The 26,563-nt window shown below is 48.7% G+C and overlaps 1 protein-coding gene across 6 annotated transcripts in view; it reads left to right on the top strand.

Annotated features, from left to right (window-relative positions):
• The window catches only part of BRD3 (bromodomain containing 3), a 46,130-nt gene extending 20,019 nt beyond the window's left edge, over positions 1-26,111 (top strand). For 2 of the 6 annotated variants that reach the window (XM_070758915.1, XM_070758914.1), the window contains exons 5-13: positions 3,118-3,350; positions 3,534-3,905; positions 8,845-8,973; positions 12,829-13,020; positions 13,521-13,586; positions 17,406-17,641; positions 18,593-18,885; positions 23,629-23,757; positions 24,353-26,111. In XM_070758915.1, the coding sequence (XP_070615016.1) occupies positions 3,118-3,350; positions 3,534-3,905; positions 8,845-8,973; positions 12,829-13,020; positions 13,521-13,586; positions 17,406-17,641; positions 18,593-18,885; positions 23,629-23,757; positions 24,353-24,471 (1,769 nt within the window). In that variant the 3' untranslated portion in view covers positions 24,472-26,111. The remainder of the gene's footprint in view (positions 1-3,117; positions 3,351-3,533; positions 3,906-8,844; positions 8,974-12,828; positions 13,021-13,520; positions 13,587-17,405; positions 17,642-18,592; positions 18,886-23,628; positions 23,758-24,352) is intronic. The other 4 variants (XM_070758919.1, XM_070758918.1, XR_011559700.1 and 1 more) reach the window with 3 other exon arrangements.
• The last annotated feature ends 452 nt before the right edge of the window (positions 26,112-26,563 follow it).

Below are 26,563 nucleotides of genomic sequence, written 5' to 3'. Positions count from 1 at the left end.
TATTCATTTATTCATTTATTCATTCATTCATTCATTTATTCATTTATTCATTTATTCATTCATTCATTTATTATTTATTTATTATTTATTCATTCATTCATTCATTCATTCATTCATTTATTCATTCATTCATTCATTTATTTATTTAGATTTGTATGCCGCCCCTCTCCGCAGACTCGGGGCGGCTAACAACAGTGGTAAAAACAACATGCGACAATCCAATACTAAAACAGCTAAAAACCCTTATTATAAAAACCAATCATACATACAAACATACCATGCATAAATTGTAGCAGCCTAGGGGGAAAGAATATCTCAGTTCCCCCATGCCTGATGGCAGAGGTGAGTTTTAAGGTGCTTGCGAAAGGCAAGGAGGGTGGGGGCAACTCGGATATCTGGGGGGAGCTGGTTCCAGAGGGCCGGGGCCGCCACAGAGAAGGCTCTTCCCCTGGGTCCCGCCAGACGACATTGTTTAGTCGACGGGAACTGGAGAAGGCCAACTCTGTGGGACCTAACTGGTCGCTGGGATTTGTGCGGCAGAAGGCGGCTGGAGATATTCTGGTCTGATGCCATGAAGGGCTTTATAGATCATAACCAACACTTAGAATTGTGACCGGAAACTGATTGGCAACCAATGCAGACTGCGGAGTGTTGGTGTAACATACCGTATATACTCGAGTATAAGCCGAGTTTTTCAGCCCAAAAAATGGGCTGAAAAACACAGCCTCGGCTTATACTCGGGTCATTGACAAAGTCACCACACGAGGGCGCCATTGCTTGAGCCAGAGCGAGGAGGCACCAGCTTTTGTCCCCTCTCGCACCCTGTAGTTCCTCTCCCTAGCTCAAGCAGAGGCAGCCATTTGCTCCAACCGAGAGGGGAAAAAAGCAATGGTGAGTAACTATTCCTTGCTCTCTCTGCATTGGTATTTTGTGGTAGTTGCTGTCCTTGCTTGGATAGGATCTAATAATGTGTTATGAGGCAGAGCTAGACAGGAATTCTTTTTCTATCTGTCTATCTTTCTATCTATCTATTTTTCTATCTAACTATTTTTCTATCTATCTATCTATCTATCTATCTATCTATCTATCTGTATCTATTTCTATCTATCTATCTATCTATTTTTCTATCTGTCTGTCTGTCTATCTATCTTTCTATCTATATCTATCTGTATCTATCTATCTATCTATCTATCATCTATCTATCTATCTGTATCTATTTCTATCTATCTATTTTTCTATCTTTCTATCTATCTATTTTTCTTTCTTTCTTTCTATCTATCTATCTATCTATCTATCTATCTGTATCTATTTCTATCTATCTATCTATCTATCTATCTATTTTTCTGTCTGTCTGTCTGTCTATCTTTCTATCTATATCTATCTATCTATCTATCTATCTATCTATCTATCTATCTATCTATCTATCTATCTATCTATCTATCTGGTTTTCTATGCTGATAACCTCACAGCAGCTAATGCTGAAGCTCTTCTTTGGATACACTTATTTATTTGTTTGTTTGTTTGTTTATTTATTTAATTGGATTTGTATGCAATCCCTCTCCAAGGACTCAGGGTGGCTCACAGCATATATAAAAACAGAACAATAATGTAAATCCAATTAATGATGAGAAGGAATCCAGTTTTGAAGGATTTTAACTCTTAGGTTTTAGCTTTGTTCCTGATCGAGCTACTTTTTTAACTTTTTAATTTATTGTTAATATTGTTAATTTGTTTACCCTCTTTTAAATTTACAGAGCTAGTTTACTGGTTTTCTTTAAAATAAATATTCTAAAACATGTCTCAATTAATGTAATTTTATTGTTTTCCATTTTTATAAGTTACCAGTAGCCACTGCATTTTCTAACCTCGGCTTATACTCGGGTCAATACGTTTTCCCAGTTTTTGTGGCAAAAATTGGTGCCTCGGCTTATACTCGAGTATATACGGTATATATACATTTTCATATTTTGTGTCAATAAATGTTGTTTTGCAGAATAGATTCTGTTTTAAATTTTTACTATGGGCATATCTGTATAGGAAGGCACATTGCTTATGGCATTTTGGTCTGGCTTATCCATATGTGTGGCTATTTTTAAAAGAGTAACATACACATATGTTCTGTCGGGCTCTCTGGTAGAATCCTCCCAAAAATTCACAGGTACAAATTTCAGACACACACACGTTTGAAAATTCAAAACATTGTTCTTTATAATGAAAATTCACTTAACCTAAGCCCTCTTTTGGTATAGCAAAGAGCACTCGTCTCAAAAAAAACTGGTAATTGGTACAAGTCCCTTATCAGTTCTGTGATACTTAGCTTGCAGCTGTGAGGCAATTCACAGTCCTTCTTCTTTCACAAAGTGAAACACACTTTTCTCTGGTTTAGTTTCAAAGCGGGGAAAAATCAGCACACAAAAAGTCAAAGTCAGTAAAGCAGTCACGAAACACAATGATCAGATAATCCTCCACAATGGCCAAACCCACAGGCTGCTATTTATAGCAGCCTCACTAATGACCACAGCCCCACCCAACCACAGGTGGCCTCATTTTCTTTGATAATAATCTCTCAGTTGTTGTTGCCTATGCATCGCTCTCCACATGCGTGGCTGTATCATTAACTCTTGTTCTGAATTCAAGGAGGAGCTAGATAATTGATCTCCTTCTGAGCTGTCTGCCCCACTCTCCTCCTCCCTGTCACTCATGTCTTCTTGGTCAGAGGAGCCTTCATCATCAGATTCCACCGGGGCAAAACAGGCCTGCAGCATGTGGATGTCTCCCCCACATCCACAGTCCTTGGGGCAGGAGCAGGGCCAGAGCTAACCGCAACACATACATATATATTCAAAGATAAGACGATTTGCAGATAAACCAAACCCAATTTTGGGAGTGCATTTTTGAGCCAAAACCTCTTGGCTTTTCTATCAGTTGGTGAGTTGTTGAATTCTTAACGGCGTTTCTACAATTGCTTTACTTTTCGTATTTGTATTTGCTGTTTTTAAATGTTTTAAGCATATTCAATCTAATACAATTTTACAGAATTGCCATCAATTCCACATCAAAAAAAGAAGCTGGATTTTTCCGGCCTTCCTCTCAACACCTTTGCTTTCCTCCCGCCAGGGACCCAGCACCCAGCAGCCACAGCCGTCTCCTCCGCCTCCCCTCCGGCGCCCTTCCAGAGTGTCCCTCCGTCGGTATCTCAGATGACGCCTGTCATTGCCGTCACGCCTCTGCCAACCATCACTGCAAACGTCACTCCCATCACTGCCCCCCCTGCGACTCCCGTGCTGCAGCCTCCGCCTCCTGCCGCCCCAATCATGGCCGTCGTTCCCCCAACACCACCCATCGTCAAGGTAATGGGGGGCCCCTCCCTGTGCAGGCCCTCCTCCCGGGAAGGGCTGGGGGGCTGCTCCTTTCTGATCCCAGGGCAGAGAAAGGCCGCCCTCTTTCTGGCCCCCCTGTGTTCCTCCTGAGCCTCCTTCTCGGGGGCCTCCTCTCCACTGGCCCCTTCCTTACGAGCTGTGCTTGGATTTCAGAAAAAGGGGGTGAAGCGGAAAGCGGATACCACCACGCCCACCACGTCCGCCATCACGGCCAGCCGGAGCGAATCCCCCCCACAGCTGTTGGACTCAAAGCAGGCCAAAGTGGTGGCTCGGCGGGAGAGTGGTGGCCGGCCCATCAAACCGCCAAAGAAAGACCTGGAAGACGGGGAGGTGCCCCAGCATGCCGGCAAGAAGGGCAAGCTCTCGGAGCACCTCAAATACTGCGACAGCATCCTGAAGGAGATGCTGTCCAAGAAGCACGCGGCCTACGCCTGGCCCTTCTACAAGCCGGTGGACGCCGAAGCCCTGGAGCTGCACGACTACCACGACATCATCAAGCACCCCATGGACCTCAGCACCGTCAAAGTAGGTCGCTTCTGGGACCCCCCTGGGCCAGCCCTGGAACATTTGCTTGGCAGAGATTGGTAGGCGCCCTCCTTCCCCCTGCTTGACCCGCAGGTGGAATCCGGCCTGGCAGGGAGGGGCTCCCCCTTCCTACCCATGGTAGGTGGTACTCCTGGAGTTCCGGTCTCTGCCCACGAGATTAGCCGGATAAAGATAATAATAATAATAATAATAATAATAATTATTATTATTATTATTATTATTATTAATTATTATTATTATTAATTATTATTATTATTATTATTATTATTATTATTATTAATTAGATTTGTATGCCGCCCCTCTCCAAAGACTCGGGGCGGCTCACAACAATAATAAACAGTATACAGTAAACAAATCTAATATTTAAAAGAAGAAATATCTAAAAGCCCATTATATAAAACCATACAACACAAGCATACCATACATAAAACTATATAAGCCTGGGGGAAATGTTTCAATTCCCCCATGCCTGGCGGTATAGGTGGGTCTTAAGCAATTTACGAAAGACAGGGAGGGTGGGGGCAATTCTAATCTCTGGGGGGAGCTGGTTCCAGAGGGACGGGGCCGCCACAGAGAAGGCTCTTCCCCTGGGGCCCGCCAGATGACATTGTTTAGTCGACGGGACCTGGAGAAGACCAACTCTGTGGGACCTTATCGGCTGCTGGGATTCGTGCTAGTCCTCAACTTATGGTGATAGCCCTCAAATGGTGTAGGAACTCCTGCTTGAGCGGGGGGTTGGAGTCGATGCCCTACAAGGTGCCTTCCAACTCTAATACTAAATCTAATATCTAAATCTTATGATCACAATTGGGACTGGAAATTCTGTCACTAAGCGAGACAGTCTTTTAAGTATGTCCAGTTTTACATCCTCTTTGCCTTGGCCATAAAGCAAAGGATTGTTAAGTAAATCATGTAACCACTTAAGCAAGGTCTGTTTTCCCAAATTGTCATTTCTGGTTGGAAGTCGGTCACGTGATCCCAGGATGCTGGCAACCATTGTTAATTGGTTGAGTCCTTCGGGATAGGGTGGCATAGAAGTCGAATAAATAATTTGCCAAGAGCCTAAATTGGGACACCCTGATGGCAGGCAGGGATTTTTAAGATGGTTGGAAGTGGCAGGAGCTGGTGTGGGGCTTTCCTCAGTGCTACCATAACTTTGAAGAGTCATTAGGCCAGTGTTTCCCAACCTTGGCAGCTTGAAGATATTTGGACTTCAACTCCAAGAATTCCCCAGCCAGCGTTCGCTGGCTGGGGAATTCTGGGAGTTGAAGTCCAAATATCTTCTAGTTGCCAAGGTTGGGAAACACTGCATTAGGTAACTGGCTGCAAGGAGAGAAACACCCTCCCGGCCCCAACCCAGGAAAGGAGCCCCGCTTTGACCTTGCGGCCCCTGGGCAGCTCTTCTCCGCCTCACCTTCCTCCAGGACATGGGGCAGCCCTACCCGCCCTAGCAGCTTGGCAGGAAAAGCCCCCGTTGTTGCTATATTTGTTGGTTTGAATTTATACGGCCAGCTCACTCATGGGGCAAAGGAAAAGAACGGAAAATAAAGTTTATTTATTTATTTTTTGATTTTATTTTATTTTATTTTATTTGATTATTTGATTTGATTTGATTTGATTTGATTTATTTTACTTACTTATTTATTTATTTTTTTATTTTTTTATTTTTTTTATTTTATTTTATTTTTTATTTTTATTTTATTTCATTTATTTTACTTATTTTACTTATTTATTTTATTTATTTTTATTTTATTTATTTTATTTTATTTATTTTTATTTTATTTATTTATTTTTTTATTTTATTTTATTTTATTTTATTTTATTTTATTTTATTTTATTTATTTTATTTTTATGCCGCCCCTCTCCGTGGACTTGGGGCGGCTAACAACAATGATAAAAACAGCATGTAACAATCCAATACTAAAACAACTAAAAAACCCTTATTATAAAACCAAACATACATACAAACATAACATGCATAAATTGTAAAGGCCTAGGGGGAAAGAATATCTCAGTTCCCCCATGCCTGACGGCAGAGGTGGGTTTTAAGGAGCTTACGAAAGGCGAGGAGGGAGGGGGCAATTCTAATCTCTGGGGGGAGTTGGTTCCAGAGGGCCGGGGCCGCCACAGAGAAGGCTCTTCCCCTGGGTCCCGCCAAATGACATTGTTTAGTTGACGGGACTTGGAGAAGGCCCACTCTGTGGGACCAAACTGGTCGCTGGGATTCGTACGGCAGAAGGCGGTCCCAGAGATAATCTGGTCCGGTGCCATGAAGGTGCCTAAGTAAAGTGGAAAGCCATTTAAACCAAAGCCATGGCAAGTCACTCTGACCAAAGTCAGAGCCCCGGCTGCAGCTCACAGGATCCCGAGCCTGAATGGTCTGGCTAAGCTTTCCGACTCTTCCCAAAAGGCTAGTAAGGTGGGAAATGACCTTCCAGAGGGTCTCTGCTGGGGCAGAAGCCACAGGGTTTCTTCTCCAGGGTCTTGCCTGGTGGAACACCTCTGGGGTGGATGGGACCGGGAGACATAAGCTGCCCCTCAGATCACCTTGCCCCCCAAACCTGGGGCCTTGGAGCTCATACCCAGCACCCTGTGTTGAATCGGGAAGCAAACTGGCAGCCAGCATAGTTCCGTGGAACAGGGGGACAGCACGTGCTGATCTTGGGGTGCCCAACACTCCGCAGTCTGCATTGGTTGCCGATCAGTTTCCGGTCACAATTCAAAGTGTTGGTTATGACCTATAAAGCCCTTCATGGCATCGGACCAGAATATCTCCAGGACCGCCTGCTGCCGCACGAATCCCAGCGACCAGTTAGGTCCCACAGAGTTGGCCTTCTCCAGGTCCCGTCGACGAAACAACGTCGTCTGGCGAGACGCAGGGGAAGAGCCTTCTCTGTGGCGGCCCCGACCCTCTGCAATCAAATTCCCCCGGAGATTAGGATTGCCCCCACCCTCCTTGCCTTTCGCAAACTCCTTAAAACCCACCTCTGCCGTCAGGCATGGGGAAATTGATTCCCCTGGACCGTTTCCGCTTTACGTATGGTTTGTATGAGACGTATGATTGTTTTTTATATTAAAGGTTTTAAATTGTTTTAACCATTGGATTTGTACTGTTTTGTTGTTGTGAGCAGCTCCGAGTCTCCAGAGAGGGGCGGCATACAAATCTAATTAATGATGATGATGATGATGATGTGAGCAGCTCCGAGTCTCCAGAGAGGGACAGCATACAAATCTAATTAATGATGATGATGATGATGATGATGATGATGATAATAATAATAATAATAATAATAATAATAATAATAATAATAATAATAAATGATAATAATAAGTGCGCTCACCGCCCCATTTGGCATTAGATGTGTTGCAGATGCTTTTTAAGGGCAGCCCCATGTGGGGCCTGTTACAGTAGTCCATCTGAAGGAGACGCGCAGGGAGCAAGAGTGGAGCCTTTTATGGCTCTTCTCCCAAAGGACTTCCAGAAGCGTCCCCAGGCTGCTTCCGCCCGAGTGGGGAATGCCCGCGGGCCCTTCTGCCCCCCTCCCTCAGGCCCCACTCTTGATGGGCTCAGCTGGCAGCGAGGGAGGGTCCGCTTGCCCACCACAAGTAAGGCAACCTTGGGAAGCCTGCCTGGAAGGCCCAGGGGCCAAGAGCCAGGCGCTTTGGGCCAGGGGTCTGGGATTGGGTTGGGAGGTGGAAGGCCCTGACTGGTGCCCTCCTCCCTCTGTCTGCCTCGATCTGAGTTCCCTGGGCTTCTCAGTCAGTTATGCTATGGGTGTTTGCTCAGGCTGCCCCCATTCCAGCGCAGCCCCCCCACCTTTGATTATTATTATTATTATTATTATTATTATTATTATTATTATTATTATTAATTAGATTTGTATGCCGCCCCTCTCCGTAGACTCGGGGCGGCTTACAGCAATGATAAAAACAATATATAATGAGAAATCTAATAGTTAGAATCTAAAATAACAATAATGCATTTAAAAAATCTAAAAAACAAGAAACCCCAATATATATATACAGTGTTCCCTCGATTTTCGCAGGTTCGAACTTCGCGAATAGCCTATACCACGGTTTTTCAAAAAATATTAATTAAAAAATACTTCGCGGTTTTTTTCCTATACCACGGTTTTTCCCACCCGATGACGTCATATGTCATCGCCAAACTAATAATTTTTGCAAATAAATAACAAAAAAAATAACTATTGTTAATAAATAATTATGTTTATAAATATCAGGATCACTAAGTGTCTTATTCAATGGTGAGTACCAGTAATAATGGTGAGTAAATGGTTGTTAAGGGAATGGGAAATGGTAATTTAGGGGTTTAAAGTGTTAAGGGATGGCTTGTGATACTGTCCATAGCAAAAATGGTGTATTTACTTCCGCATCTCTACTTCGTGGAAATTTGACTTTCGCGGGCGGTCTCTGAACGCATCCCCCGCGGAAATCGAGGGAACACTCTATATATATAAAAAAACCATACATACAGTCATATCATACACAAAGAACTACATAGGCAGGGGGAGATGTTTCAGTTCCCCCACGCCTGATGACAGAGGTGGGTCTTAAGGAGTTTACGAAAGGCAAGGAGGGTGGGGGCAGTTCTAATCTCTGGAGGGAGCTGATTCCAGAGGGTCAGAGCCGCCACAGAGAAGGCTCTTCCTCTGGGTCCCGCCAAACGACATTGTTTAGTTGACGGGACCCGGAGGAGACCAACTCTGTGGGACCCAACCTTGCTGTTCTGTCTATAGCATCTCAAGGGGCTTTAAGGCAGGCAGGCAGGCAACCGGCCGGGGTTTGGGGGCCTTTTCCTGCTCACTGCTTTCCTTGGGGTCTGGGTCTTCTATCTCTGCTGAGGGGTTTCCCCTCCTCTCCCCATCTAATTCCGCCCCTTTCCTTGGCTCCTCTGCAGAAAAAAATGGACAGTCGGGAATATCAGGACGCCCAAGGATTCGCGGCCGACATCCGGTTAATGTTCTCCAACTGCTACAAGTACAATCCGCCTGACCACGAGGTGGTGGCCATGGCCAGGAAGCTGCAGGTAAAGGGGGGGGGGGCCCTCCGTGCGGGATGAAAAAGAAAAAAGGGGGGAGCTAGACGGAAGCAGAGCCTCCTCCGTCGCCAGCAGTGGGTCAGTGGAGGGCTTGCGGGGTCTGATTTGGTCAGTTCTGCCGCTGTTTGCAAGGAAGCTGCTCCAGAGCCAGCGGGACTCCAGCAGAGATGCAGCAGGCCCCCTCCTCTTTTTAAATTTTTTTTTTTAATTGGTTTTTTAAATGTTACACACACAGGCTGCACATCATACAACATAAAACAGTGCCCTGTGAAGGTGCACCCACCACCTAACAACATACATACCCCACCACCAATTGGAGGGTCTGTACAAACATCTTTAACATTCTTCTAAGCCTGGATCTGCATTTTATTTACATATCAAAGATTAGATTAGATTAGATTAGATTTATTGGATTTATATGCCGCCCCTCTCCGCAAACTCCGGGTGGCTCACAACAGGGTAAAAACAGTACATAATAACAAATCCAATACCCACCAATCCAATTACAATTTTAAACTAAAAAATTCATAAAAAACAGCCCCAGAATATTAAAAAACACGCATACAATCAATCTAACACCAAAACAACATGGGCAAGGGGGAGATGTTTTAGTTCCCCCATGCCTGACGGCAGAGGTGGGTTTTAAGAAGTTTGCGAAAGGCAAGGAGGGTGGGGTCAATCCTAATCTCAGGGGGGAGCTGATTCCAGAGGGTCGGAGCCGCTACAGAGAAGGCTCTTCCCCTGGGTCCCGCCATACGACATTGTTTAGTCGACGGGACCCGGAGAAGGCCAACTCTGTGGGACCGAACCGGTCGCTGGGATTCGTGCGGCAGAAGGTGGTCCCGGAGATATTCTGGTCCGGTGCCATGAAGGGCTTTATAGGTCATAACCAACACTTTGAATTGTGACTGGAAACTGATCGGCAACCAATGCAGACTGCGGAGTGTTGGAGTGATATGGGCATACTTAGAGAAGCCCATAATTGCTCTCGCAGCTGCATTCTGCACGATCTAAAGTTTCCGAACACTTTTCAAAGGTAGCCCCATGTAGAGAGCGTTACAGTAGTCGAGCCTCGAGGTGATGAGGGCATGAGTGGCTGTGAGCAGTGACTCCCGGTCCAAGTAGGGCCGCAACTGGTGCACCAGGCGAACCTGGGCAAACGCCCCCCCCCCCCTTGCCACAGCTGAAAGATGTTTCTCTAATGTGAGCTGTGGATCGAGGAGGATGTCCAAGTTGTGGATCCTCGCTGAGGGGGTCAATAATCCCCCCCCCCAGGGTAATGGATGGACAGATAGAATTGTCCTTGGGAGGTAAGACCCACAGCCACTCCGTCTTGTCTGGATTGAGTTTGAGTCTGTTGACACCCATCCAGGCCCCAACAGCCTCCAGGCACCGGCACATCACTTCCACTGCTTCGTTGACTGAGTGATTCTAATTTATTCTTTAGGGCTAGATCACAAATTCTACTTGTCATATGACCTCTCACCATGTCCCATCGATCCATCAGTTTCTTCAATTTATTTTCATTGTACATGTTCATCCTTACCTCCATAATTTCAAAGTGAATGTGGTCCACCATGTACCGATACCAATTCTCTATCGTCCATTTTGCTGCTTCTTTCCAACCCAGTACAATTACTGCTTGAGCACTTTCCAATGCTGCTACTTTTATTTCTCTTAAGTTCTCTTAAATCTCCCTTTTTTACCAGTACTGCCATTTCGTTTGTGATTGTCCAGTTAATATTTAACATTCTGTTCATTTCATCTTGCACTTCTTTCCAAAATTTCTGTACTACTGACCACTCCCAGAATATATGCATAAAAACTCCTCTCTCTTGGCATCCATGCCAACAGGTGCCCTTCCCCTTCTTCTGAAAATATGCAAGTTGTGTTGGTGTATAGTAGTGTATATAGGCCCCCTCCTCCTTGGCCTGAAGCCCCCCTTTCTCTCTTGCTGCCCAGGACGGGTGCTTGGCCTCTAGGCCTCCCATGGCCTCTCTCCCGGCTACAGCTGCCTCTTGCTCCTCCATCCCAGAGGCTCCTTTTTTAAAAAAATATTTTTTTAATTAATTTTTAAACTATAAGACAGGACAAGACGCACAACATTTAACACAGAAAGAAGCTACAATTGCTCCGCTCAGTATAGAAGTCTTCTTAAAACAGAAAGAAAAACTAATCCTAATTTAGATCAATACAGAAAAGTAAACTTTATCAATAAAATATCTCTATATAATACAGTGGTACCTCGGTTCTCGACCACAATTCGTTCCAGAAGTGTGGTCGAGAACCGATTTGGCCGAGTACCGAATTAATTTATCCCATAGGAAATAATGGAAGTGGATTTAATTGGTTCCCAGCCCCTGTTGACTCGCTGGGAACCAATTAAATCTATTTTCTTTATTTCCTATGGGATAAAAATCTGAGGAGCTCTATAGTCTAACCACTCCAAGCTGCAGGAAGGGTGGGGGCGGCTGCAATACCGGCAGCTTCGGGGGGCTCCTTTCTTCAGTGCTTCGTCTTGTGCACCAACTTTCTCCTTCCCGACGGCAGCGGTGGTGACGGCAGTGGCTTCCCTTCGAGGAGCAGCAGCGCCAGGAACGTCACGTAATGAAGGGAAGCCGGTGGAGCGGCGGCAACTGCTGAGATGGCTCCACAGGCTTCCCTTCATGACGTGATGTTCCTGGCGCTGCTGCTCCTCGAAGGGAAGCCGCTGCTGTCGCCACCGCTGCCGCCGGGAAGGAGAAAGTTGGTGCACAAGATGAAGCACTAAGGAAAGGAGCCCCCCGAAGCTGCCGGTATTGCAGCCGCCCCCACCCTTCCTGCAGCTTGGAGAGGTTAGACTATAGAGACTGGGAGGCTGTTAAGCGGGCGGTAACATTTTAGATAACAAACAAAATTTTCTGTGGCTGTTCGGTATCCGAATTTTTGTTCAGATACCGAAGCAAATGTTTGCCGAAAATTTTGTTCGGTATCCGAAATGTACGAGAACCAAAGCGTTCGAGAACCGAGGTACCACTGTATATGCTGACATAAAAATCAGGGCTTCTTGTTACGCTGTCTAACATCACAAAATATACAGAATCCCTGACAGGCAGCTCTCACAACTGAGACTAACTGCTCTTTCCCTCCACCCTGGAGTAAATAATGACTGGGGCTGGTCTTCAGTGTGACAAGTTATAATGGCTTCATTCTTCGTGGCCACTTGCCCAGAGCTGATGCCTCTGGGGTCTCCCCCTCCAGCCCCTAAGACCTTATGTCAGCCTTCCCCCCCCCATAATAAAATGGGTGGATTCTTCAGTTTCAGATCTCCACAACGTTCCCCTCAAACAACGGCATCTGTAAACAGCAGTGTGTGTGTTTTATGCAGAGTTGGATATTGGTGTAAGGGGGAGGGTACGCATTTGCATGATGGTTGCTTATCGTTCATGCTGCTCTTTTTGTTCTGCTTGTCCTTTGGGGGTCAGAGTGGCCTTTGCTGTTCAAGGAAGTTGCCTTGAATGTGGGCTGGGTGTCTTCCTCGGTCCCTGCCTCCTTCACGGCCTTGGAGTCCGGGGAAGGGGCCGCTGGGCTTGCTGCCATCCCGGAAAGCAGGATGGTGGAGGACGGGCCGGTTGGTCTGGATAGGTGGAGGACCCCTGGCTTTCATGGAGAGGGCCTGAAGAGGCCTTGGGCAGCTGGCATCTCCCAGAGGTTCCCCCAGTTCCAATGTGGGGCAGGGGGGCACAGCTGCTGAAGAGCCCCGAGCTGCCCTTAGTGGAGAAGCGGGGTGTGTGTGTGTGTGTGTGTGCGCGCCTCTTTTGGGGCCGCCTTTGCCCCTCTCTCCAAATCCGGCTGTTCCCGCAGGACGTCTTTGAGATGCGGTTTGCCAAGATGCCGGACGAGCCTGCCGACCCTCCCCCGGCCCCTCTGCCCACGGCCCCCGAGGTCAGCAAAAGCACGGAGAGCAGCCACAGCAGCGAGGGGAGCTCCTCGGACTCAGACAGCTCCGACTCGGAAGAGGAGCGGGCCACGCGGCTGGCGGAGCTGCAGGAGCAGGTGGGTGGCAGAGCCGGCCGGCCTTTGGAGCCGTTTGGGGCTCTGGGCCGCTCTCAAAGGAGCCTCGAGAGACGCTCATCCTGGCCCAATGAAGGTCCTCAAGGGTCCCCGCTTTCTTTATGAAGCCTCCCGGTCGCTAAGAAGGGCATTCAGACAGCTGGAAAAGGCAGGGCCAAAACTGTGAACATAGGCAAATCGAGGCTGCGGCACCTCCCGGAGGTCCACCTGTTGCCTTGGTGGTTGTGCAGAATAACTCCCAGGCCTACTCTGCGGCCGGTAGTAGAAAAGGAGCCACTGTCCTTTTTTTCATACGTTGGTCGCAGCAGTGAGGACTAGAAACTTGGCACTTGAAACCAAAGACCCAAAGTGTCCCCCAGGTTTCCCCAAGAACCGGAGGGTGGTTCTGTGGACCTCCTCCCCCCCCCACTGCCCCCCACCCCGACTCAGGGTGCGGTGCGGACACCCGATTTGCTTCCCTGCCTGTCTTCTTGTTCACACAGGACTGTTCCCGATCATTGAGGCAGTGCTACAAGGTCATTGACTCCCGAGACTGGAATGGATGGAATGTATTTGTTTATTTTTTTCCCCCCTCTCTTTTCCCCCCTTTTATAAAGTGCTTTCCCCCTTTTTCTGTATTGTGTGCGGATAACCTACAGTTCCTAATGCCTGTTCAGAAATGCTTTGTCCCAGCCAAGTCAGTCAGGGCCTTGTGGGTGCTGGCCCAGGAAGGCCGGGTGGGGAGATGGAATGTGGTGGTGGGGGGGCAGCCCCAGAACCTGAACTTGGGGGGAGCCTGTTCTCTTCCTGCCCTGCCATCTGCTCCTGGAGCCCCTTGTAGTGTAATCCAGAAGTGCCCCCCGGTGTGAAGCTTGTAAAAGCTGGCAGAGAAGCGAGTGGGCTGCTCCGGGCAGGAGGGGGCTCCTCATTGCCCCGCAGGGCTTTGTAGGAAGGGCTCACGGTGGCCGACCCTCCCCAGTTGCAGCCTTCCTCCAGGGTGGGGGTGGCTGGGATGGGCTCCGCCACTCCGTCGTGTCACACCTCTCATAGGCGAGTGCTGTTTTTTGCCCCTTGGGATTGCACCGGATTTTCTGAGCATTTGCTTTAGTTTTCGGTGAACCAAGTGTCTAGTCCTCATGAACAGGGGGAATCAACGCAGCAATGCTTCTCTCCCCGGTGCCACAGAATTGCCTTGCCTTTGTTTGAACCAGGGGCGTCAAACTCTTCCTTTCATCGAGGGGCTGCACCAGGGAAGGAGTTGGGCGGCTTATAAATGAAAGAAATTAAATTGTGTTTGACTTGGTGGGGGCTGGGGGTGGGCGTGGCCTGGTCATCTCAAGGGACTTCCCTCCCTCTCCTTACAGTCTCCTCCCTCCCTCCCTTCCCTTTCCCCTCCCCTCCCCTATTCCTTCTTTCTCCTGCCTTGCTCTCTTCCCTTCTTTCCCTTCGTCTTTCCTCTTTCCTTCCTTTTTCCTGTCCCTCCTTCCGTGCTCAAATGCAAAAGGGGAAACCTTTCTCCTTTTATTTCATTTTTACTTTGCTTTGATAACGTTGATGGCCTCCTGCAGTCTTCTGCCAGAGAAAAGAGGCTCGGGGAGAGCAGCCCCTGCTTCGTTTTCACCGGCAGAGGCACCACAGGCCCATCCCTGGCTGCTTCCGGGTGGCCCCGCAGGGCAGATCTAAGCCCCCTGCGGGCTGGACGCAGCCCTTGAATTTGACACCCCTGATATACTGTACGTAGCAGCAGCACCTGTTTTATCTTTCACCTTCTGACTTTAGAATTGGGCTGAATTAAAACCAAAGCAAAGGAATAAGAGCAGTGTTTCCCAACCGTGGCAACTTGAAGATATTTGGACTTCAACTCCCAGAATTCCCCAGCCAGCGAATGCCATTCGAAACAGAACACCCTACGAGACTAGACTTTCAATCCTGGGCCTAGAAAGCCTAGAACTAAGACGCCTTAAACATAAGTATTGCCCACAAGATCATATGCTGCAACGTCCTGCCTGTCGGCGACTACTTCAGCTTCAACCACAACAACACAAGAGCACACAACAGATTGAAAGTTAATATTAACCGCTCCAAACTTGACTGTAAAAAAATAGGACTTCAGTAACCGAGTTGTCGAAGCGTGGAACTCATTACTCATTCGCTGGCTGGGGAATTCTGGGAGTTGAAGTCCAAATATCTTCAAGTTGCCACGGTGGGGAAACACTGGAATAGAGGACTCTCAGATGGAGAGGCTGGATTTATGGGACTTTGTATGGGTGGAATTTCTGAAACGCTCTTGCTGGGGGAGGGGAAGGGAACCAGAAGGGCAGAAGGCCCCCCCCCCCCCCCCCGGCCTCTTCTCCTGGGCATCTACATGTAACCCCGTCAGGTAGACCAAAGCTGCTGGGCAGTATCGTTGCTGAATGAGGATTTGAACCTGGGTCCCTATCATCCCAGAGGCCTCACCGGTTCCATTAGCCTGATGCCCCTTTAAGGCTCTGAAAATGCAGAGGAGTTGAAAGAGGAGAAGGCTTGAACCCCAATGCTGGTCCCTCTGCCCCAGACGCTGGGATCAGCGGGGCCCTCTCCAGGAAGGCCAGATCCCTCCCTCCCCGTGGCCCTTGCCTTCTCCCTTCCTCTCTGGGTGCTCCAGGAGCAAAGGCCGGCTCTCCTCTCTCACCTGCTCCCTGCCGGCTGCAAAGTGGGTATCTTGTGGGGGGTGGCCCCTCCATCTGTTTGGGCCTCTGTATGCTGCAGGCGTCCTGCGCCGGCCATGGCCGCGGGATCCCTTAAATTGATTTGTGATCTGATTTGTATGGCTGCCCATCTCGCCTAAGTGTCTCTGGGCGCCCCACAACTAGTGTTGGGCGAACCCAACGAATTTCGGGTTCGACGAGTTTGGCCGAACTTTGCTGTGAAGTTCGGGTGAGTGCGTCGAACCTGAACCCGAACAGCGTCCTTTCCCATAAAAATAAACAAGGAGGTGGGAAATTTTATTTATTCTATTTTATTTATTCGATTCTTATGCCGCCCTTCTCCTTAGACTCAGGGCGGCTTACAACATGTTAGCAATAGCACTTTTTTAACAGAGCCAGCAATATTGCGCCCAACAATCCGGGTCCTCATTTTATCCACCTCGGAAGGATGGAAGGCTGAGTCAACCTTGAGCCGGGGATGAGATTTGAACCGCTGACCTTCAGATCTACAAGTGGCCTGCAGTACAACACTCTACCTGCTGCGCCACCCCACCACTTCCCACCTCCTTTTGCTTCCTTTTATTTTTACGGAAAAGGATGCCGCGGCGACGCTACAAGCAAAAGGAGGTGGGGAAGCCCACGATGGGATTCTGGGGGCGGGGCTTTGACGTCACAGAAACTCCTTCCTCCCTGTTTCGGCCGGCCAGAAAGGAGTCTCCGTGACGTCAAAGCCCTGCCCCCGGAATCCCATCGTGGGATTCCCCACCTCCTTTTGCTTGTAGCGTCGCCGCGGCATCCTTTTCCGTAAAAATAAAAGGAAGCAAAGGGAGGTGGGAAGTTGCGGGGTGGCGCAGCAGGTAGAGTGCAGTACTGCAGGCCACTGAAGCTGATCTGAAGGTCAGCGGTTCAAATCTCATCACCGGCTCAAGGTTGACTCAGCCTTCCATCCTTCCGAGGTGGGTAAAATGAGGACCCGGATTGTGGGGGCAATAGCCTAGCTCTGTTAAAAAAAGTGCTATTGCTAACATGTTGTAAGCCGCCCTGAGTCTAAGGAGAAGGGCGGCATAAGAATCGAATAAATAAAATAAAATAAATAAAATTTCCCACCTCCTTGTTTATTTTTATGGAAAAGGACGCTGTTCGGGTTCAGGTTCAGGTTCGGCTTGCCGAGGACTGCAAAGTTCGGCACGAGCCCGAACTTTGCAACTTCGGTTCGACCAACACTACTCACAACAGTTTAAAAAAACAGCAAATCAAGTCAAAAGCAAGGTACAAACTGTCAATAACCACTTGAAAATCAACAAAAGGAAACAAACTTTTCCCCATTGCCCCCACGCTGGCCGCTTGGCTCCCATTTGGTGTGGTTAGTCCAAGTCTGGTTAAAAAAATGTGCCATTGTAGCATTTACCTGCCAAGTGAGCCGTGCGGTGGCCCAGCCAGAAAACCCGATGCATGCAGGATATTAAGGGAGCGGCCTGTGTCGGTCCCTGGCAGTCTGGCCTGGGGATAGGGGGAAGCGCTGGGCCTGGAGGGCTGGGAGCTGCTGACCCCATGAACGTTTCCCAGCCCTGAGCTGGCTGGAGAATTGAAGGCTAAGGGGATGAGAACAGGCCTCTGGCTGAGCGCCAGGCTTTGCCGGGGTCGAGGGGATGCGAGGGCGCCTCCGGTCGGCTGAGCTTCTCTCCTTGGCTTCTCTCTCAGCTGAAGGCCGTCCACGAGCAGCTGGCTGCCCTCTCGCAAGCCCCGGTGAACAAGCCAAAGAAGAAGAAGGAGAAGAAAGAAAAAGAGAAGAAGAAGAAAGAGAAAGAGAAGGAGAAGGAGAAGCACAAGACAAAAGCCGAGGAGGAGAAGAAAGCCAAGGTGGCCCCGCCAGTCAAAGCCCCCCAGCAAAAGAAAGCCCCCGCCAAGAAGGCCAACAGCACGGTTCCCGTGAACAGGTGGGGGCTCCAGGAGGGGGCTGAGACTGGTTGGGGCAAGGCTGGGGGGGGGGGGGGGAAGGGGGCGCCAAGGGAGAAGGACCCACACAAAGAAGTTTGTTTATTTATTTATTGGGTTTCTATGCACATATGTATCATTTACACCAGTGTTTCCCATACGCTGGCTAGGGAATTCTGGGAGTTGAAGTCCAAATATCTTCAAGTTGCCAAGGTTGGAAAACACTGTTATAGAGGATATAGTAGAGAAGAAATACGAGCTATAGGAGAGACTATAGGACATGGGACGGAAGGCCCTGTAGTGCACTTAGGTATGCCCCTTACTGACCTCTTAGGAATCTGGAGAGGTCAACCGTGGATAGTCTAAGGGTAAAATGTTGGGGGTTAGGGCTAAGGGAGAAAGACCCACACAAAGAAGTTTGTTTGTTTATTTATTGGGTTTCTATGCACATATGTATCGTTTATACCAGTGTTTCCCAACCTTGGCAACTGGAAGATATCTGGACTTCAACTCCCAGAATTCCCCAGCCAGCATTCGCTGGCTGGGGAATTCTGGGAGTTGAAGTCCAGATATCTTCCAGTTGCCAAGGTTGGGAAACACTGATTTATACAGCTGGCCAACACAAAGCAGAAAGAGATGTTGGGAAAGGGGCGAGAGAAGGGCAGGGGTACCCAGGGGCGAGCAGGGTGAAGGGTGCCAGGAGGATCATCGAGACAACCGGTTTGGGGACGTGGCAGGCCTGGGTCGCTGCCACAAAAGTTACTACCGGTTCCATAGAACTGGTTCGAGCCCAGCTCTGGGCCTGCGGGAGCTGGTTGCCTGCAGCCGTTTTGCCCACCTCTGTCTGGACCCCTGGCCGCGCACTCTCTCAGGCTGCCAGGCTGGGGGTGGGGGCCTTGCCGGGGGGGGGGGCTTGGAGCTGCAGGCCCTGACCGCTCCCCTCCCGCCCACAGGCAGCCGAAGAAGGGTGGCAAGCAGGCCTCGGCGACCTACGACTCGGAGGAGGAGGAAGAGGGCCTCCCCATGACCTACGACGAGAAGCGCCAGCTCAGCCTGGACATCAACCGCCTGCCGGGGGAGAAGCTCGGACGGGTGGTGCACATCATCCAGTCGCGGGAGCCCTCCCTCCGGGACTCCAACCCCGACGAGATCGAGATCGATTTCGAGACCTTGAAGCCCACCACGTTGCGAGAGCTCGAGAGATACGTCAAGTCCTGCTTGCAGAAAAAGCAGCGGAAGCCGTTTTGTAAGTGGGGTCCCTCGTGCCCTTGAACCGGTGGGGGGGCCCTTTCCCCGGCTCACAAGGCAGTTTTGGTTGGAGAAAGGAGGGAAATAGAACGGCAGCCTCTCTTTTCCTAGCCGTGAAAGTCTTTGTTCTGTTTTTGAATTATCTGGGCCAGGGAGCTCAGAGAGCAGTAGTTTTGGGGTGGAGGGGTTGGGGGTGATACCAGCAAAAAGCGAAAATGGGCAGCTGCCCCCTGTGACCAGTCCAGGGCCACGAGGGCCACAGACAGGCTCCGCAGCGGGGGGGGGGGCAAGACCACAATGGGGCCCAGGAGCAGGGCAAGGTGGGGTCCGTAGCAGACAGCATAGAGAGGCCTGTCTGTGGCCCTGGCTGGGGAATTCTGGGAATTGAAGTCCAAATACCTTCAAGTTGCCAAGGTTGGGAAACACTGCCCTAACCAGATCCCCTCTCCTTACACACACCCTGGAACCTATCCAACAAAAAAGAGAATCCCCCCCCCCTCTTTGCTCATGATTGGCCCCTCCTGGAAAGAAATGCTCCTATCACCCTCTCTCCTCAGAGGGTCCTCCTGCCCCATCCCCACACCTCAGCCCCCTGGCCTCCATGGAGAGAAAGGGAAGGGCAAAAACACCCCAGGTTGAATGACAGAATACACTGCACCAATCCAGTTGGTTGCCTGGCATCAGAGGCGGGTTCTTAGAAATTGTGGCGCTGGTGGCGGGAGGACATGCATTGCGCAAACTGATAGTAAAAGGTTTTAGACCCCACTACTGCCGAACAGTGATGTGTAAAGGACATAAAGGGTTTATTTTCCCCCCCTTTGATTACGCTACTGTAAGAATTTTTCAAATGTTTTTTTAAAGGGTATTTTATGAATAGGCATTAACTATTTGTAAAGGGTATTGATTATATATGAAAATTGATGGGGGAATGATAGCCAGGATTTCCACCACCGAGGCTGCTAAGTTTGGGGAGGGGGTGCAGGAGTTTGAAGTCGTGCTTTCTAATCCATTCTGAATTCTTTCCCCCTCTCCGGTCCCCCCACATGCCCCCACCTACCTCCGTCGTGCTTGGGAATGGGAAAAGGCCCCCCAGCTCCTCCGAAGGGGCTGCACGCTCTGCTTTTGGCTTCTCAGCTAGTCTGTCCCAGTCCAAACCTTTCGGACCCTCCCAGGGTTTCCTGCCTACTGAGGGGGCCCAGCGAGGAGGGGGCTTTAACATTTAAACATGTTAAAGGGTTAAATAAGGTCCAGGAGGGAAGTGTTTTTAATAGGAAAGTGAACACAAGAACAAGGGGACACAAACTGAAGTTACTTGGGGGAAAGATTTATTTATTATTTTATTATTTGGATTTGTATGCCGCCCCTCTCCGAAGACTCGGGGCGGCTCACAACAAGTGAAAAGCAATCCAATACATAATCCAATTAATTAAAATATTGAAAAATTTAAAAAACCCCATATACAGTGGTACCTCGAGATACGAGTTTAATTCGTTCCGGACCTGGGCTCTTAAGTCGAGCAGCTCTTATCTCGAACGACTTTTCCCCATAGGAATTAATGTAAATAATTTTAATTGGTTCCAGCCCTCAAAAAACTCACAAAGTTAGTCTAAATTATGCAGAAAGACATGTTTTTAATGAAGAAATGTACATGTACATATAAATGAATAATGAAGTTTCTTTCATTTAACTTGTAAACTTTCTTAAACTTTTAAATTTACATATGTTCAACTTCTCTGCCACCCAATCCTGTAGGAAAGAGGTCCCCAACCCTTTTTGCACCAGGGACCGGCTTTAAGCGATCAAGAGAGGAATGGGTGAATGAATGGACGGAGGGTGGGAAGGAAGGAAGGAAAGAGGGAAGGGACAGGAACAGAGGAAGGAAGCAATGAAACTTATGAAAGGGGAGAGTAAGAGAGGAATGAGTGAAGGGAGGGAGGGAGGGAAGAAGGTGGGAAGGAGAAAGAAAAGAAGAAATAGAGGAAGGGAAGGTAAAAGAGAGAAAGAAAAAGAGCAAGAAAGAAAGCAAGCAAGCAAGAAAGAAAGAAAGAAAGAAAGGGGGAAGGGACAGGAACAGAGGAAGGAAGCAAGGAAACTTATGAAAGGGAGAGGAATGAGTGAAGGGAGGGAGGGAGGGAAGAAGGTGGGAATGAGAAAGAAAAGAAGAAATAGAGGAAGGGAAGGTAAAAGAGAGAAAGAAAAAGAGCAAGAAAGAAAGCTGCAAGCACCCCCCCGAGCCCCCCAGGCCGGCTGCAACCTTTTAAAACACGCGCGCCGCTTCGCAGCTGTCTCTTGAAGCCGAACGCGGAAGTTAGCGTTTGGCTTCAGGAGACAGCTCCTTGGCGCTTGTATCTCGAATTTGGGCTTGTAAGTAGAACAAAAATATCTCTCCCCTCCCAGCTCTTATCTCGAGTTGCTCTTAAGTAGAGCAGCTCTTATGTCGGGGTTCCACTGTACTAAGATACATACACACAAGCATACCATGTATAAATTCAACGTGCCCAGGGGGAGATCAGAAGCAAGGTGAGAAAATATTATTTTACTGAAAGAGTAGTAGATCCTTGGAACAAACTTCCAGCAGACGTGGTTGATAAATCCACAGTAGCTGAATTTAAACATGCATGGGATACACATATATCCATTGTAAGATAAAATACAGGGAATAGTATAAGGGCAGACTAGATGGACCATGAGGTCTTTTTCTGACGTCTGTATGTTTCTATGTTTCTATGGTGCTGGGGTGGGTGGGAGAAAATTTACTTTTCAGCGCCATCTCCCTCTTTTTGGCGTATCGGTTCAGAGGGAGGGGGCACCAAGGAGACCCAGACCCACCTCAGCCCCCCTCAGCCTTTCCTTGGGACGCTTCGGGCCAGTCACAGGCCTTCATTCGTCCCACCGCTCAGGTTGTTGCTCAGGGAGCAAATAAACACAGCGAGTCCTCGATTTACGACAGCAATTGAGCCCAGCACTTCTGTTCTGAAGGAAGACAATTATGCGTTGTCTCATTTTACAACCTTTTCCGCCACAGTTATTAAATCACTGCAGTCGGTAAGCGAATTTGCCTCCACCCCCATTGCATTGAATTGAATTGAATTTGTATTGGCCAAGTGTGATTGGACACACAAGGAATTTGTCTTGGTGCAGATGCTCTCAACGTACATAAAAGAAAAAGAGACATTTGTCAAGAATCATGTGGTACAACACTTCATGATTGTCATAGGGGTCAAATAAGCAATGAAGAAACAATCAATATTAATAAAAATCTTAGGATTATTTAGGATTGACTTTGCTTGTCAGGAGGTCACAAGACGGGATCATGAGACCCCAGAACAATACAGCCGCCATACATCTGAGTCCAAAGTTCTGAATTTTGATCAGGTGACCGTTGGGATGCTGCCATGGTCATAAGCGTGAAAAGCAATCACAAGATTAAAACATCTGAAGAATGGCTACAGGATTTGGGTCTGGTTAGTCTAAAGAAAAGAAGAATTAGGGGTGACATGATAGCAGTATTTGAGGGGCCACCACAAAGAAGAGGGGACAAATTATTCTCCAGAGCACCTCACGGTAGGACAAGGAACAATGGATGGAAACTCATCAAGGAGAGGGACAAGGAGAAATCAAGGAGAAATCTCCTAACAGAACAATTAACCAGTGGAACAGCTGGCCTCTAGAAATCGCTGGAGGTTTTAAAGAAGACTGGACAGCCACTTATCTGAAATAGTATCTATGGCACTAGAATAGTATCTATGGCACTAGAAGCCCAGACAAGGAACAACGGATGGAAACTGACCAAGGAGAGATTCAACCTGGAAATAAGAAGAAACTTTCTGACAATGAGAGCCATCAGTCAGTGGAACAGAAGTTGCCTGCATAGGTTGTGAGCGCTCTAACCCTTGATACTTTTAAGGGGAGATTGGACTGGCATTTGTCTGAAATGGTGTAGGGTCTCCTGCTATATGCTGCCCCTCTCCGAAGACTAGAGTTGGAAGGGACCTTGTAGGTCATCTAGTCCAACCATCTGCTTGGACTAGATGACCTACAAGGTCCCTTCCAACTCTTCGGAGAGGGGCGGCATACAAATCTAATAAATTATTATTATTATTTGCCATATTACAGATGCCTCCAGGAATGTCAACCCTATTGCACACTTTAGAGTCATCGGAAAATGGGCAAACCTTCCCTACCAAACCTTCCCCTATGTCACTCACAAAGATATTTTAAAGAATAGGACCCAGAACAGACCCTTGTGGCCAGAGAACTGAGATGTCGGGATGGGGTAGGAGGGCCCTCTGGGGAGAGAGCATTTCTTTCCAGGAGGGGCCAATCGTGAGCAAAGGGGGGATTCTCTTTTTTGTTGGATAGGTTCCAGGGTGCGTGTGTGCATGTGTCTGTAATTTGTATTCCTTCTTGCAATCCTCTGCCCCTCCCTGCTCCTGTGTAAGGGTTTCCAATTTCCTTCCGGCTGCCCTGGAAGGCCTCTCTCTCCTGTCTGCTGCGGACCCCACCTTACCCTGCTCCATACAGTCCTGGGCCCCATTGTGGTCTTGCCTCCCCCTGCTGCTGAGCTCATCTGTGGCCCTCGTGGCCCTGGACTGGTCGCAGGGGGCCGCTGCCCAGCCCTGGCCAATTGGACCCCTGCCCAGAATCATTGCCTTCCGTCCAAGGCCTGCAACGGGTGAGCCCGGCGGTCCATGTCTCCCCCCCCACCCCCGGTCTGAGCCCTTCCACTTTTCTCCCCCAGCCGCGAGTGGGAAGAAGCAGGCGGTCAAGTCCAAGGAGGAGATGGCTCAGGAGAAGAAGAAAGAGTTGGAGAAACGCTTGCAGGACGTGAGCGGTCAGCTGAGCAACAACAAGAAGCCGGCCAGAAAAGGTGAGTGGAGGCCGCCTCCCTCCCAAACTCTGCCCCAGCACCTGGGGGGGGGGAGGCTGTGGCCCCCAGACCCTTTCCCAGGAGGGCCCGTGCTGGGCGTTCTGGACCAGGGCTTGGCAGCCAGCTCTCACCTGGGACCCAAGGCTGCTAGAGGTTTTCTTCAGGGTCCAGGCTTTATTCATTTTTGAAGGCTTCCATTCCACTCCTCCCTGGGGAGGATCCAGCAGTGCCCGTCAAGCCCAAAGTGGGGAGGAGAACTTGAGTTTCACGGATGTGTAAAATCATCAAGTTGCCTCAAATTTGGACTTGCAATTGCAACTCTTTTGACCTGGGATCTCTTGGTGGTCTCCCATCCCAGCCTTTTCACTTGATACATATCCAACAGGAACCCACCCACCCATCCAAGGCCAGCATCCCAGGCTGCTTTCTGCAGGGGCTTTGAGGGGAAGCAGGGAAGACCCAAGCCCAGGAGGGGTTGCTGCCCAAGGGAAGGCAGGGAGGGAGGGAGGGCAGTTTCAGGCCCGAGACCCGGGAGGGGAGGGAACTGCCCCACCAAGGCTCAGCTGACCACTCCTCTGCCTCATTTTCTTGCTAGAAAAGTCGGGCTCCTCGGCGCCGTCTGGCGGTCCATCTCACCTGAGCAGCAGCAGCAGCTCCGAGTCCGGCAGCACCAGCTCCAGCGGTTCCAGCTCCGACAGCAGCGACTCCGAATGACCAGGGGGGACTCTTGGCTTGTCCGGACTGGCATCTCTGTTGCCTGGCTTTATTTTTCTAACGGTTCCTCTCTTCCATCACGACCAAGTCTGCGTTTCCCACCCTTTTGCAGCCCTTCTGAAGGACTCGGTGTTACAGAAACCATCCCTTTCCTTCTCGGAGGTTTCCTTCTGCTTTTATTAGGTCAAACGCCTGACTGCACTTGGTGGCGAAATAATTTGCATCACTTAGTCTCTAAACTCTTTTTAACCTGAGAGGCTGAAAGAGAACTGGACAGAGGCTCTAGTGACCCTCTCCCGCCATGGGCGAAGCCCAGAGAGGAAATGACTCTGCCCTTCCTGGGGGGGGGGACGGGACTCCTTTGGCCAGGCCAGAAGGCTGACCCTCTACGAAGGCGATGGCTCAACCTCCGTGAATGGTACTGCAGTGGGAAGTGGCCAGATCTCCAAGGTCGGCCGGCCGGCCGGCATGAATGTTCTAATCTCCTCCTCTTCTGCTGACCCCCCCCCCCACTCAAGCCTGGCAGCAGTTCCCCCCCCCCCCGCCTCCCCAAAATCCTCCATTGAGATGAAGATCCTAATCTTTTTTTATAGATAAGAGGGAAAAAATGTACTGTGGATTGTTTTTTAAAGCGTACCTTTTTAGATATTTCTTTTACCTTTTTAAAATCAATATATAGATTCAAGCTCTGGTGACAGCTCGGTTGAGGGCGGTGGGCGCGACCTGGGCCCGGCAAGGGGTTGCCCAGCTGCCCTCGGCAAGGCCTTGTGCCTGCCTCTTGCCCCTTGAGGGAGTAGGAAAGCCTGGCTCCTTGGCCTTTGGGCAGAGGGAGCCTGTTGGCCCCATCGCTCGGAGTCTCCCAGCAGCCAGTGGGACCTGAGCTCCCCTTCGGATCTGGGCATTGGGCAGCTTCTCTGGGAGCGAAGGGGCTGCCAGATCCATGGCAAGGCCACTCCAGACAGCCGGCAGCCCCGAGGCCGAACTACGCCCAGGAGAACGCGTGTGTCGTGTAAGTGCAGGTTTCCAAATAATCAAAACTTTTACCTCAAGGTATGGTGGGAGAATATGCTTTGGGGAAGGGGAGGGTGGGCAAGCGATGTTTTTGTAAGGGTCATCCATTTTTTAGCTTTTTCCCCTCCAGCCTGCCCCGGAGACCTGCACTTTGCCCACGACGCACCCGGAATCGAGTTATCCCTTTTTTTTTCATGTACATAGAAATACTTTATTTATTAACTCCAGTGGTCACTTAAAAAAAAAAACGTATCCTGCATTTTGAAGAGCAGCAGACAAAATGTAGATTTGTGTTGTTTTTAAAACTTAAGCTCTGGAAAAAAGAAAAATTGGGAATCCTTTTTAATTTAAATGTATTTTGACTTTTTAACCAACAGGTGCTATGGACCTTTGATAGTTTCCTGTTCTGGTGCTTATTCCTTATACGTGGGTTCAGTTTCGGGGAATGGGATTGTTTGGGATTCTTTGGGTTTCTTTTTGTATAGACTTTGGACTTACAGGTATTGGTAACTTCCAGATAAAGCATGTTTTATTTGTATATTCCTAGTCTTCTCCCACGTCCGTCTTTTCTCTGTACCTTGTTTTAAAGTAGAACAGTTTGGAAAAAAAAATAAAGCAACAAAGACCCATTTAAAGAGCAGATGCCACTTCTGTACTTGACACCATAACAGGCCTGGGAGCAGGTGCCAAGTTACACTTTATTGCAGGGGTCCCCAAACATTTTACACAGGGGTCCAATTCACTGTCCCTCGGACTGTTGGAGGGCTGGACTATAAAAAAAACCTATGAACAACTGCACACTGCACATACCTTGTTTTAAAGTAAAAAACAAAATGGGAACGTACTATTTAGAGGGGGGAGAAGATCTGAAATTCATAGTATGTTTATGTTTTGTTTTTAATTTTCTTTTGTTAAACCTATATAAGGTTTTCTTGGTTTATGAAAAATGTATAAAGAAAGAAGGTAGCACTTTGGCATAATGGGCAATAAGTAAGAAATATAATTGGTGTTGTACTTTTTGAAGGAACATTAAGGAGGGAATTAGAAAAAAAATTAGAAAAAAAACCTTTTGCAACTTTTT

Source organism: Erythrolamprus reginae, chromosome 8 (genome assembly GCF_031021105.1).
Source record: "Erythrolamprus reginae isolate rEryReg1 chromosome 8, rEryReg1.hap1, whole genome shotgun sequence".
Taxonomy (NCBI): domain Eukaryota; kingdom Metazoa; phylum Chordata; class Lepidosauria; order Squamata; family Dipsadidae; genus Erythrolamprus; species Erythrolamprus reginae.
This window is presented reverse-complemented; position numbering and strand designations above follow the sequence as displayed.